Raw genomic sequence first — 14382 nt, 5'->3', positions numbered from 1 at the left:
GCTAATCTCATTCAACATGACCTCATCCTGCATCTCAGTCATTACTTTCTTAGTCAGTTTCTCTTCTGTAGCTGTCCAAACTCCACTTCCTCTAAGATCCTCAATAATCAACAACAACAGATACAAAAACAACGAAGAACAGAAAGTCGCAAACAAGCCGTTTGCTGAGAGTTGAACTGTGAGCACGATCAGCGATGTGGGCTGCTGATTAACTATTTTTCAGTGCCAGGGTTTGTTTATTGGTCCTGTTGACAAAGGCTGCAGATAAACACCCCCTTATAGTCTGAAAGCATGCTCAGGTAATTATCTGCGGCAGAGGCGGCGACAGCTACGCGGCTCACTTGAAGGATATGAAATATCTTTCAGGATCTAATTACTGGGTAGCCAGAAGTGTAATTTCCCTCTTTCGCTTAGCGGCCTAAGATATGGCAAGAGAAAGCTGAATGTGTTCAGTTCAGGTGAGTGCTATCAAACTCGCTGATCTTATTCAGATTCAAGTCCAGTGGTGAGGGGAGAGATGGAAACCATGTGCAAGAGGTCTGAATATCTAGATAAAGACAGACTATCATAGCAGAGACTGAAAGAATAATAGACGCGTGCCCCTTCTTTAATACCGAACAACCTTGTTGCATTTATGGTGGAATTTTATTGCTTTGAGCGCCTTGACCAAGCTTCACTTCGCGTACTTGCATGCGTTTAGCATAATGTGGCATTTATGAAGGTTGGTTTCTGAATCACTGTGGGTGGTACTTTCAACCTCCTGACTTGTGTTTTTCACAAGGAATAGAGCAGGCAGCTATAAAAATTCGAAACCTAATATTAAAGTCAAGACGAGTCCTGGCCAGAGCCTGCATGGTGGTGCAGATACATTAGAGAAGTTTTACAGGAAATCAATAACCAAGCCGTTTTCTGTTTACTTCAGCCATTCTGATCAAAATGAAAGGTTTAAAGAATGAATCAAAGTGAATCTGCGCTAAGACTTTGGCAAGATGTTTTAACATTTAATTAAAAAAAGGAAAGTATGCTATCTTATGGTACTAGTGCTTGGATAGTAACTATTTAATGAAGTACTAATATCTAATACATCAGAACTAGAATCTACTGAACACTTACTAAAAGATTAAAAAGGTTCTAGTACCCAAAAAATAAGAACTACTAGCTGATGATTAAATACTACTTAATGGAAAAGATACTAGTAGTTAAAAAATATGTACTAGTAGCACGAATCCAGATACTGGTAGAGTTTTTAGATTAAATGTTAAATTGTCTTGCTATACAGAGACCACAATCTGGTGTTCTACAGTACAGTATGTAGGCTTTTATCCTTTCTATATATACTTATTTTACTGTACAGACGCAAAAAAGTAAGGCTGCACACTTCATGGCAATTTTAAGAAGGCACATGATGGTTAAAGTAGTACTTAAAAAAAAACCTGTGACCCAAAGACCCTGTTCCATCCGTTTGCACTCAAACTGTTTGAAAATAATGGCTTTCAAGCTTCAAAAAGGGTGCAAAAGCACCATAAAAGCATCCTAGAAGTACTCCATGCAATTGACAAAGTAGAAATGAATTAAATTCAAGTATCTATTCACTGGAAAGAAAAGTTGTTTGGAGTCAAGCTGCTGAACCAGTTCAAAAAACCAAATGATTCATTCCCATATTAATTCAACTCTCGAGCTGATTCAATTGGAGCAATTAGTTGTATAGACCACTTTTCTGTTGGTTTTGCATGCAGTTTGTAGCCTTAAAGCCTTCTTTTGTGCTCCATCAAAGAAAATAAGTCACAGGGGTTTGAAATGATGTGAGGGTGAGTCATATTTAGTGAGTTGCTAGGCCTTTAAGAATGAAGCTTTTCTTTTTTAAAATCGGTTTGAAATGCTTTGTTTCTTGATCAATAAAAAATGATTCAGGATTGATCTCTTAGATTCAGCTCGACGGCATCAAACGTACTTGAGCTCTTGTAGTCTTTCTTCTTCAGTTTGCGTCTCATCATGGTGCCGCGGGGACTTGTGGGATACATGGTGCGTGGCAGCGTGTTCATGTTGAGTGAGCTCAGACTGTAGGCACTCATGGAAGTGGGAGAGAACGATGAACCCAGAGCTGTGTGGGGGTGAAAGAGAAAAACGTTTTAGCAAAACTCTCATTATCAATGTTCATTTCAAAAAGATAAAGTCTGTGCCTATATTTTTGTTTTAAAATGTCCAAAACTTAGCTATGGTTATGCCTGGCATCCAGACTACAATGTACACTCTACTCAAAGTCATTTGAGTATAATATGGACAAATCTGAACCCTTTGGTTGTGTATATATACATATACATGTATATACATGTGTGTATATATATATATATATATATATATATATATATATATATATATATATATATATATATATATATATATATATATATATATATATATATTAAAATATATATAACACAATTGAAATATTTATAAAAATATAAAATGACATTTTCAATATAAATCTTTCAGAATTTAAGGCAAAATAATTAGCCATTCTGTACATTTTTTTTGCAAACATTTTAAGTCATTAACAGAGCAAGGAAATGTTCATGCTACTTTCTATAATATTTTTTATTTCTTTTAATTTGGCTAAAATAACAGCAGTTTGTATATTAAAATAATAAGGTGGACAATAGCCTCTTTAGGATTTTTTTTTCCATTGGATGAAACCATTGTTGTCCAATGACTTGCCAATTAAACCAACTTGCCTTGTTAACAATTAACCTACACTGTAAAGTCAATAAGTTAGGGTAACTCAAACCATTTGAAGAAACCGATTGCTACAAACCATTTGAGTTAAAAAACTCATCTATATGAGTACTGTGAACTTACTCCATTTAAGTTGTAATCAAGTAATGAGGTATTTTATTAACTCATTACTTTCAACACTGAGTTCAAAACTCTTGAGTAGAAATGAGTAGAATTAACTTTCAGTCAATTTGAGTTAACTACACTCATTTCATTTGATAAAGTTGACTGTTGGGTTTTACAGTGTTATAAGCCTTTAAATTGCACTTTAAGCGTAATAGTAGTATCTTGTAAAGACAAAAGAAATGGAAAGGAATAGAAATTAGGAAATTATTAGAAAATGATCATGTGTAAAACTGTTTTGAAAAGAAACTTAAACCGTTAAACAGCACATGGGAAATATTTGATAAAGAATTAATTTTACAGAAGGGCTAAAAATTTCACCTTCAACTGTACAAAAATCTACTAGAAATAAACATTCAAACGACATCCAAAACACTACCGGTGATCCAAAACAATCCAAACGCTTCCATTATTCTTGTTAGAGACGCCAATTCCCTTAGATATACAGACTCGTCAGCCATGTTATTAGTTATACGTCATGTCGCGAGTTTCAGTGAAAGAACATCTGACACCGAACGACAAATTGCTTTGATTAGTGAATAGAAATAGTGCAGAATGACATTTTCCATATTCTTTTAACACTTTAAACATTCAAATCCCATATTCCCGACTGAACTTTTCAACCCCACTATATCTTGACGTTTTGTAGCAAAACTCAAACAACAGGTATACTGTAAATAAGAGCCACGGTTTTGTCACCCGTCGAGGAAATGCACAAAACAAATCAAAGAGCTGCAGACTGTGCCCTCATATTTGACACAGTGTTAATGGTGGTAAGTCTTCATCAAAGCACGTCTCTAAAAATACTCCCAATGCCTAAAAGCTACTTCTTATCACAGAGCAACGACTAAGAAGCGAATTCATACTGATCAGATAGAAAGCTTCAAAGCCATTATTTTAGCGCTCACGCACACACACAAATCCCAACTGGCAGAGCATTACTACTCTAAAAAAATATGTTTTATTTGGCTGGGACACTGGTGATGCTGAAAACATGGCAGGATTAGAGCAGATTACAGTCTTATTTTTGCTTTGCTGTTTGAAACAGTTTGTCTGATCTTGGCAAATGAATAGACATTCAGTTTTTCTCTCATTTAAAATCAAAACACTAAACCATATACAGATTTAAGAGCCACATTAAAGCCTTCTGGTGTACTTGCGCATAGTAAAGGATGAGCCCTTCCTAATGCAAACATTATGGAGTTAATGTCCAGCAGCACAGGCTAATTTGTCTTCAGGGAAACGGAGAGTTTTAGCGCTTTCACACATATCAAGGACACATTTATTAAACATGGGAAAAGCCTTTGAACTCACTCAACCAAGGGATATATATATATATATATATATATATATATATATATATATATATATAATCCAGAAATAAAAAAGGACTGTGACTAAAACGTATTGATGGAATGACAGTAAATTATGTGAAGCCACCAGGCATTGAAGTGCCCGTGGCATCTTTATGACCCTATTGAATGGAGAATGTGAGACACGACTGCAAAGGTGAGAAAAGGTGCCTCAAGCGGTTTTAGCCATGTTGCTAACCTAAAAATTCAATCATATGTGTGAAATAAGGGCCAAAACAGTTCAATAGCTCCAGGTTGTCAGGCCGTTGGATAACTGGTTGCTGCAGGGGTTTTCAAACTGAAGTCAGCAGGTTTTTTTTCAGTAGGTTTATGAAAATGTATATAATCAAAATTAATGTTTATATAATATAATATTAATAAGTCACTCCAGGTTTTGCAAAGGACAGCAAGGACATGTTGTCATATTTGCAGCCTAAAATGACTTTGTTTGATGGTTTTTCTCAAAACTTATTTGCATTATTTGCTTCAATTCTTGTGCTTTGCTGTAAAAATACAAACATTTATTCAAATGTTCATCAAAACCCTGGAGGGACTGATTGATGTAATATAAAAATGCGAATATTCAATTTAATATTTCATTACATTTAATCTTATACACATTATATATTTGATTTAATTACAATTAAATTTGATTGCATTTCATTATAATTGTAGACTTAATCTTTTTTATGCACTTCTGTAATATATAATTCAGCCTTCTAGAGGCTAGATGAAATCCATGGCATTAATCAGTTATTTATTTCCTAAAATCAGCCTTAGTTTTAAACTGAGACTGAGAGATTGATGGACAAAAAAAGCTAGAAATATTTATTTTAAAAAGCATACTTGCTTTTTACTTCTTCTGTTATATCCACTTGTAAAATCGATTGACGTTAAGGGATATGATTGACCTATGTTTCCGAGTACATGCTTCTACTCATTTGAATTAAGAAAATATTTGTTTATGACACTTTTTAGGCATATTACATATTAATAACGTTTAATATTACCATTAGTTGAGCCTCCCCATCCAGTTTGAAATCGTGCTTGCTTACATAACAAGCGGATTATACTTTATTATTTAATAGGTAATACATCTAATTTAAATAGTAAATAAAAAAAAATGGGGCTCTATTTTAACAATCTTAGCGCAAAGTCTAAAGCCCATTGCGCAAAAACATTAAGGGTTTGTCTGAATCCACTTTTGCTATTTTAAGGACGGAAAAATATGGTCTGCTCCCCAGCGCATGGTCTAACAGGGTTGTGCTAATTCTCTTAATGAGTTATAGGTGTGTTTTGAGCATAACGTGCATTAAAACAATCAGAGACTCATCTCGCATTCTCTTTAAGAGTATGTTGCGTCACGTCATGGTGCATTCGCTGTTTACATGGCGGACTTTGTAAGTGAAAAAACTGAACACTTCACTAGCGAGAACACATTTAAACAGAACATCTGCAGTGTGAGGATAACGAATGAGTCTCCTTCATTCTGCCTCTTTCTCTTTACTTTTACTCTTTACTTCTTTACTTTCATAGATAAGAAAATGGTGTTGCACGCACTCCACTAAAGACATCCATTAGCCTACATATTTAATTTCATTTGCGCAAAGATTCATTTCAAAACTATTTCGAAATTCAGTTCTAATTTCCAGCTAACAAATAAATAAACAATAATAATGAAGTGTGGTTTACACACCTCTATTTTAGACCAGCATGCCCATGAGTCCACAAAGTGGCACAAATGTATTTATTTGAACAACATTGTGCAAAACGTGAAAAATAGGGTTGCGCTGGTCTGAAAATAGCAACAAATCGTGCCAGACACGTCTTGCATCTTATCGCTGCAGATGTCTGATAGGGCCTTAATGGTACCTAATTTTTCTCATTGTATAAACCTGTTTTATTCATGAAAATATATGGCTGTCATTGTTTTTAAAAAAAAATAATCCTTTAAAAGCCCCTCATTCGATTTTGGGATCACTGACATGATTTGCATTAAACTAAGCTGAACTCGGTCGTATCGTCAATAGGCCCTTGTCAATCACATTGCCAGCTCGCACTAAAAATGAACAACTTCCAACTGCTTTAATGCTGCAATCACTGTCAAAGCGAAAAAACGAGACCAGGTCATCTCTAACAGTCTTTCAGTGCCCTTGAAATGCACAAAGCGCCAGCAAAAAAAAGATCAATAGAGCTCTGATGGCTGAAATTTATAGTAATGAGTCTGTATAATCAAATCAGACTCTGTAAGGCCGCTGAAAGTGGAAACGCATGAGCTAAAAACACAAATGAGGAGCGCTTTTGTGGCAAGTGACAATCTCCCCATCTTATCGGCCAATTAGAGAGCAAGTCCATGACCTCGGGATTTCAATTATCATTGACTTCACGTCCAGGAATGTACTTGAGACCGTGAAGTTCACCCATGACCGCACAGGGAGAAACGATCAGGTCGAGTTGCTGGAATGTCAATAGTGCAATATTGCTTCCTTAACAAGGATTATGTTCCATATTCCCCAAAGAATGGCACCACAAAGATGTCCTCTGGATTCACTGTGTATCTTCTGCACAACAGAAGCCACAGTGAATGGCTCAGCGCTCCTCTGCCTTTGTACGGTGACTCTGAGCTTTGCCGTAATGTGCTCTCGCCTCTGGTAGAATAGAGCTCAGCTACACCCACAGATGGAGAATAAAGGCCAGATATAATACGGAGGAAGAGAGCAGTGGAGAGAGAGAAAAACAGTCTTTAGCCTCAGCATAGTTTAGAGACAAGGAAACAGCCGGGGAACAAATTAGTTCTGCTCTGTTTTCCAAAGAGATCAAATAAAGCGCAGTAAAAAAGACAAAAACAAAAACTGTTTTATCAAATGAGACATTCTAAAGAATACAATCCTATATTCCACACCACATTGCTGTCTAGTGTGAAGCTTAAATGTCTAGGTTCCATACATATTCTGCAAATATTTGTGCATTCAAGAGAACTTCTAGCTGAAAATGCATGATCAGCTTGCAATGAAAACGTTTACATTAGTTCCAAAGCCACTTACAGTTCATTAAATGGATGAATATATCGATATAAAATCATTATTTAAGAATGTTTTCATCTTGTATCTTCAACTTTAGATACAGTATTCTAACTCACATTGCCTGCTCCTCTCAGTCACCAACCTGATTTCACCAAGTAGGACATGTTCCTGGATTTACAACTGTTGATCCTGGAACAACATTCCAATCAGCCAATCAGAAATAAGGGATATGTTTACCGTTTATGTTAAGTTTAGGCTCATGGTTAGGTTTATGCACTTCTACATGATTGTTATCCAACTATTATTCCACTCTGATTTTGGGAATAATTTACAGTTATGGATGGGTTTAGGGGTAGGGAATAGCTATGGATTACTATTTCGAACAAAAATGATGTGCAGGATCAACATAGATGCTAGTCCAGTATTGCATTGTACTTGGCAAAATCATAATGTGCCCTCTCAACTTGGCAACATTGCAATGACATGATATCACACGTGGAACACACATGGAATGCTTAGAAACATGCATAAGATGTGAAACAGAACCCACATTAACAAAACAGATGTGGAACACATAAAATGAAACAGATGTGAAAAATATGAAACACACTTGAAATACTCTAGACAAAACCAAGAGATTTATGTTCCATTTATGTTCCACCAGTGTCCAATGCATCCACACGTGTAACTCACATGTTCCTTGTGTGTTCCATAATTGTTTCACAAGTGCACCAAGGGTTCTACATGTTCTACATGCGATTTGAAGAGGAGCGAAAGTGGACACTTTGTGATTTTGGTGTTTTTAAACAGACAAATACACTTCAAATAAGCTATGCAAACACATCCGTCCTGGCGTGTTTTATATTAAACACAAGTAATTTTGTCCTAAATGAGCAAAAACAGTTACAAAAGTAATCCAATGCTTTTATTATAGATCTGTGGATTAGATCTCTGTTATCAAAATGAGAGATTCGCCACTCTTCACTAAATAACATAACTAAATTAAATTAAGAGTTTTTATTTACATAATTCATAATATTCACATAATTCATTAATTAATTTCTGTATAGGCCATTGATTTTAATAGGCTAATTTTCATTTAATTTTATTTTACCTTTTTATTATTAATTAAAGCGTATCCCATATTTTTACATCCCAATGTTGACAGGTATGATGTGATGCTCAAGTGTGTTTTCCTGTAAGGGATTGCCATCAAAAGGTCTGTTTTAAGATATTATACCTTGACTTTTTGTTAAACTATGAACACACACACAATCATAACCCATAAAATAATGGAATGAATCTGTTTATCTCTAATATTAATGAAAGACAAGGAGGGACACATGAGGATGAAGGTAAAAGGGAAGAAACATTACGGGGGTTGTTTGGAGAGGTTTTCTTGGCCTGGCTGTGGGACTGGTCGGGGTGGTAGGTGTTATAGTGTTGATAGGGAAGGAAGTTGCTGTTGTTGTTGGTTCCGGATTCCCAGGGCAATGGCCGCGTACTCCTTTGCACCTTGACTGAGCACACAGAGAGGAGAGAGAGGGAGGAGGTTGAGCAGGGACAAACATATATGACAGACATTTTTTTCAAGCTTTCCAAACTGTGGTTAACCCTGGAACAAAACCATTATTATTAAACATGATTAATGATATTGTGTTTGAAATACTTATTAAGCAGTCTACTTTCTAGCAGGGTTTTATTCATTAGAACTATAATAAAAACATCAGACATTTCACTAAACAGTTCACTACCTGACAAACATCTAGTCGTTGGTCCCAGTTGTAAGAGCAACAAATAATAACTTGACTAGTTGATCCTTTGGAACAGTTGCAGAAGACCTACTGGAACCCACATGGACCCGAGATTCTCACAGAAATCAGTCAAGTTTGGGGAAGGAAAAATCATGTTTTGGGGTTACATTCAGCATGGGGGTATGCGAGAGATCTGCAGAGTGGATGGCAACATCAACAGCCTGACGTATCAAGACATTTGTGCTGCACATTACATTACAAACCACAGGAGAGGGAAAATTCCTCAGCAGGATAGCGCTCCTTCTCATACTTCAGCCTCCACATCAAAGTTCCTGAAAGCAAAGAAGGTCAAGGTGCTCCAGGATTGGCCCGTCTAGTCACCAGACATGAACATTATTGAGCATGTCTGGGTTAAGAGGCATTGCAGATGAATCAAAACAATCTTGATGAACTCTAGGAGTCCTGCAAGAATGCTTTCTTTGCCATTCCAGATGACTTTATTAATGTTATTTAAGTCATTGCAGAGATGTATGGATACAGTCCTCCAAGCTCATGAGAGTCAAACACAATATTAATTCTTTTTCCAAGGCACCATGACTTTATATTCTATACTGTACATTATTTCTTTTAAATGACAAGACTTTTGTCTAAGCAAAGTCAGAACTTACTGTCGAAATTAAAAAGTAAAAATTCAAGGCATGATCATATTATATTTTGCTAAAATTTGCATAATCTAGAAGCCGTTGTCTTTCATATAAGCCACTTCTGATACCAAATGACCAACTAGAAGTCAACTTTTTATTTATTGCTCCTAAAACCTGGATAGGCGGCAAGACTTTTGTCAGGTAGTGTACATTCAAAAGTGAAGAATCGTGCAGATCCAAATCTTTCGTCTATGCAAAACACAAGATGTACTGAAGAATGTTTTCATAGATAGGATGTTGTTCAAGGAAAACTAAACAAATAACAATTAAAACCATAAACAAAATAAAAAAAACAGATAAAAAAAACACAAACAGATACAAATGTGAAATAAAAAAAACAGACAAAGCAAAATATAAAAGACTAAAACAATTAGAAGAAAAACTAAATGCTCAAGACAGAATCAACAAAACAAGACTAAACTAAACTAAAAACAATTCTAAACAGGAAAAAAATTTAAAAACCAAAACAAAAAATGCAAAAACACAACAAAACAGGACAAAAAAGTGAGTCAAAGCAAAACAAAACAAAACAAAACAAAACTAGTTGGTTAAATGACCCTCTTCAAGTTATGTTCCAGGTAAAAGCAATGAATGCCACAAATAATGCAAACCTCACCAAAAAAACTGCACCTGCCGGCTCCCTAACAACATCTTCTGAGACTTTGGCTTGCTCACGGTGGACAAGCAGACTGATTTTTTTTTTTAGCAATAGTAGCAAGCACAAAGAAACATTCACATAGCAAGGTCTTAACCAGAAGCTAGCTCTCCCCCACAAAGCGTCCTCCAAGGAGAGCAACTACGGACACCTGCATTGATCATTTTCTATTCTGGCTTCTTTCTGTTTCACAGTTAATTTTAGCACCATGTTTGCTGTGCTTTCAGACACACAAGCACATGGGCTGGAAAGAATGAGTACAAAAGCAGAAAAATAGAAGGAAAACTGGAGGGCAGTGGCTGTGAAAGGTGAAGGAGGACTGTGTTTTTGTGTAAGGAATGAGAGCAGGGATCCATCATCATGATAGCATCAAACAGAAGCATAGAGTCAAAGACAGTGAAGAATCCATCGAGGTAATCAGGCATGGACTGATGAGAGCCATTACTTCTGCAATTATGTGTGTATGTTTGTGTGAGATATAAAGAGAGTGGTTGTTTGTGAGTCATAGAGGGGAAGGTGCAAATGAAAAGATTACCAGTGTTTGCAGTCTTTTAATAATCTGTGTACTGTATGTAAAGGTGTCAACAATAATTATGATAATTATTTTAAGGATTATTTTGTAGAACATTATAGAACAATTTCAGACACAGAAGCACACAGGCTGAAAATAAAGAGTACTAGGGTTGTGCAATATATCATTTCAGCATCGATATCGCAATGTGTGAATCACGTGGCAGGATCTTAAGAGATTTCAAGTTTATTTAAACCATTTGGACACAAGACGTTATAACATGTTCTGCTTTAACAATTAGATAAGATTTAATTGATTGGGTTTATATGATTATAAATAGAAGAAAAGTTGTATAAATTGTATATTTATAAAAAGAAGATGCTGTTATTTTACATTTGATTTTAAAATTTCTATATCTCAATACTGTTAGACTCCCTATAGTGTTGTTTATTTCATTTTTATCATTGTTCTATTGTTTTCATCTGTACTTTAAATTATATAATTTTGTTTATTTGATGCAGATGCACTCCCCTGAAAAATCATCAAAATCACTGTAAAATTGTGAGTTTTTTTCCAAATAGAGTTCTTGTGAAATTATATTCATATTGAAATGTATACATCACAGATAAAAAATATCGCAATGTCATTTTTTTTCAAATATCGTGCAGCCCTAACGAGTAGAAAAGCAGATTTTTTTAAAGCAAAAAGTGAAAATAAATACAAGTATCATGTCATTTCTTGCCATATATAGTGTATTCTAGAATAAATGTGTTTTTACTCAAATTTTATTCATTTTTTGCTAATTGTAATTGTAAATAAATGATCATATAAATAATAACAGTGATGGTAAAATATGCATATGGGGCATTCTACCAATAACATACATTTTCACTTATTAAAATTAAAACTCCTCCTCAAAAAAAAATCATACAAAACAAGCATAATATCATACTATTCAATGATAGAACGCATCCTTGTCAGCTTCTCCTTTGTCAAATTATGTCACTTCCTCTGAGTTATAGACTTTAAAGGTGTATTACACGCATTTTATGTAAAATTTAATGCAAATGTGACAGAAACATGGGGATAATTGTAAAATAGTATTTATTTATAGAATTTATTTATAATTTCATGTTTCTAATCAAGTGATGTAAATGATAACAACCTAAACTTGCTATTTCTGAAGTTTTTTTTTTTTTGCGTAAAAAAACTATGAAAGCTGTAGGTTCAATTGGGCTGAGGACAAGGACAACGACAATCCCAGGGTTTGTAAAATTGTTTTGAATAAAAAAAAAAAATAAATAAATAAAAAAATTGGAGAAGCAAATAAATGAAATATTCCCTCACAGAATTCCACCATCAGTCCATTTTAGATTTTTTGGGGGGATGAAATACTTTTCATTCACTGTGTATATATATATATATATATATATATATATATATATATATATATATATATATATATATATTAATTCCAATTAAGACACACTTATTCTAGAACGTTTCAGTTCTCATGTTTATAATATAATATAATATAATATAATATGATATAATATAATATAATATAATATAATATAATATAATATAATATAATATAATATAATATAATATAATATAATATAATATAATATAAAAAAGGCATATATACTGGTTGATGTGCTATAAATCGCTTAATTTATTGGGAGATCCTCCACATTTTACTTATGCATATTTAATATAGTATGTTATTTATATATATTTATATATATATAAACAAACAAATTAATGAATTATTGAATAATAAAAATAAACAATTCAATCAAATTAATCATTATTAATGCAGTCACACTTTATTTTGATGGTCTGTTTGTTGAACTTAAGTTACATTGCATCTGCATGCCAACTATTTTTCATTAGATTATAAGTAGACTGTTAGGTTGGGGTTAGGGTTAGTGCAAATTGACATGTACTTGCAAAGTTTCTAATAGTCAGTTAAATGTCTGTTGAAGGAGCAGTATCAACAGATATTAATTAAGCAGACAGTCTACTAATACTCAAATGGACCATCAAAATAAAGTGTTACCATTAATGGTATAAACAGTACAATTTCTCATGCTTGAATGCTTTTAACATCACTCTGTAATCACAGGCCTCAAAAACACATGCAAATGATGAATCATAAAACAAACTCAGCACTGCATGTCCTGCAATGGGACTATTGTGAATGAACACATTGCGATATATCAATGCTGAAACGATATATTATGCAGCCCTAGGTAAGATGCACTTCACACAATACATACTACAACAAACAAGCACATACTAGCCAGACTAAAACATTCTGTTCAGTGTTCCCCTCAGAAGCAAGCAGACTGGAAGAATAATAATATTTATGTTTTCATCAGCACATTCAGATGTTTCACCGTGACACACACTGGCGCTCATGGAAGCTCACCAGCGTTCTGTTGTGAATGCACAAACACGGCGATGACAAGCTAGAGTGTATATGTATGTGTGAAGCAGACGTGCGTGGCTGTGTCATCCAGCTGTCTGTGCAGTGACGTTTCCGACATTAGCCAGCTGTCTGGAATTTCACAGTGCCTGGCATTTAGATCTGTGTTAGTACAGAACGCTTCACTGCACTAAATCTGCTTTAGCTGGGGAAATAGAGTCCACGTCTGTGTGCGCGCACTGCATAGTGGACGTGCCTCTGCATTGTAATGCACAAAGCCTGACAGTCTTCACAGAATCAGTGAGTGAGTATGGGATAGTCAATGTGTTTGGATGGTGCTCTAAACTCAATTTCCTTTCCTTAAGAGCCAATCAAGACGCCTCCTACCAGCTGACCTGCAGGTCACTTCATTGTTTTCTAATACCGGCGCTGTGAAAAGCCCTACGACAGCATGTTATGGGGAGCATTAGTATGCTGCGCGGGTCTGCGATTATTTATGTTCCCAGGGCCCAGACTTTATTCCACATTTTTATTAAGTTCATAGCTTAAAGGTCATACAGCCACTGACCTTGCGAATGTTCAGCAGAATAATTCTAATTTATCAATAGGGGGGTATTTTGTGCTTGGTTGAAGGGCAGAGCAGAACTGAACATATAGGTTGTGTTCCATGACTCTTTTTTTGTGGTTTGAGTCATGGCAAAAGCTCCTTTTCAAGAAAAAAAAAAGTGCAGAGGTTTAATTCGTTTACCATGATTTTATTTAGTGGCTTGGAGGAGATATTTATTTATTTATTTATTTTAGAATATTACTATTTGGTTATTTTAGTGATCAATAAAACAGTCAATGAAACATATGAGGCACAATTGTTCAGTTCAGTTATTTACTGCCAATAATATGATATACTAAACAGAAACAAATTAAAGTGAAACAACAAAAACACACACACAAAAAAAAATCCAATAAAACCAGGTGTTACCCATTTTAAAATACTATAGTAATTTATAAGGGAAATATTTAGAAATAAGCAGTATATTGTATATCTATTTACAACTCTTCA

General features: G+C 34.7%; 1 protein-coding gene across 10 annotated transcripts in view; it reads right to left on the bottom strand.

Annotated features, from left to right (window-relative positions):
• Positions 1 to 14382, bottom strand: part of grip1 (glutamate receptor interacting protein 1) — a 351292-nt gene that overhangs the window by 63347 nt on the left and 273563 nt on the right. For all 10 annotated transcript variants that reach the window (XM_056455827.1, XM_056455822.1, XM_056455825.1 and 7 more), the window contains 2 exons: positions 8647 to 8790; positions 1952 to 2101 (listed from right to left, as the gene is read on the bottom strand). In XM_056455827.1, the coding sequence (XP_056311802.1) occupies positions 1952 to 2101; positions 8647 to 8790 (294 nt within the window). The remainder of the gene's footprint in view (positions 1 to 1951; positions 2102 to 8646; positions 8791 to 14382) is intronic.

This window comes from Danio aesculapii, chromosome 4, assembly GCF_903798145.1.
Source record: "Danio aesculapii chromosome 4, fDanAes4.1, whole genome shotgun sequence".
NCBI lineage: Eukaryota > Metazoa > Chordata > Actinopteri > Cypriniformes > Danionidae > Danio > Danio aesculapii.
Note: the sequence above shows the minus strand (reverse complement) of the source record. Positions and strands in the feature narration are given on the sequence as shown.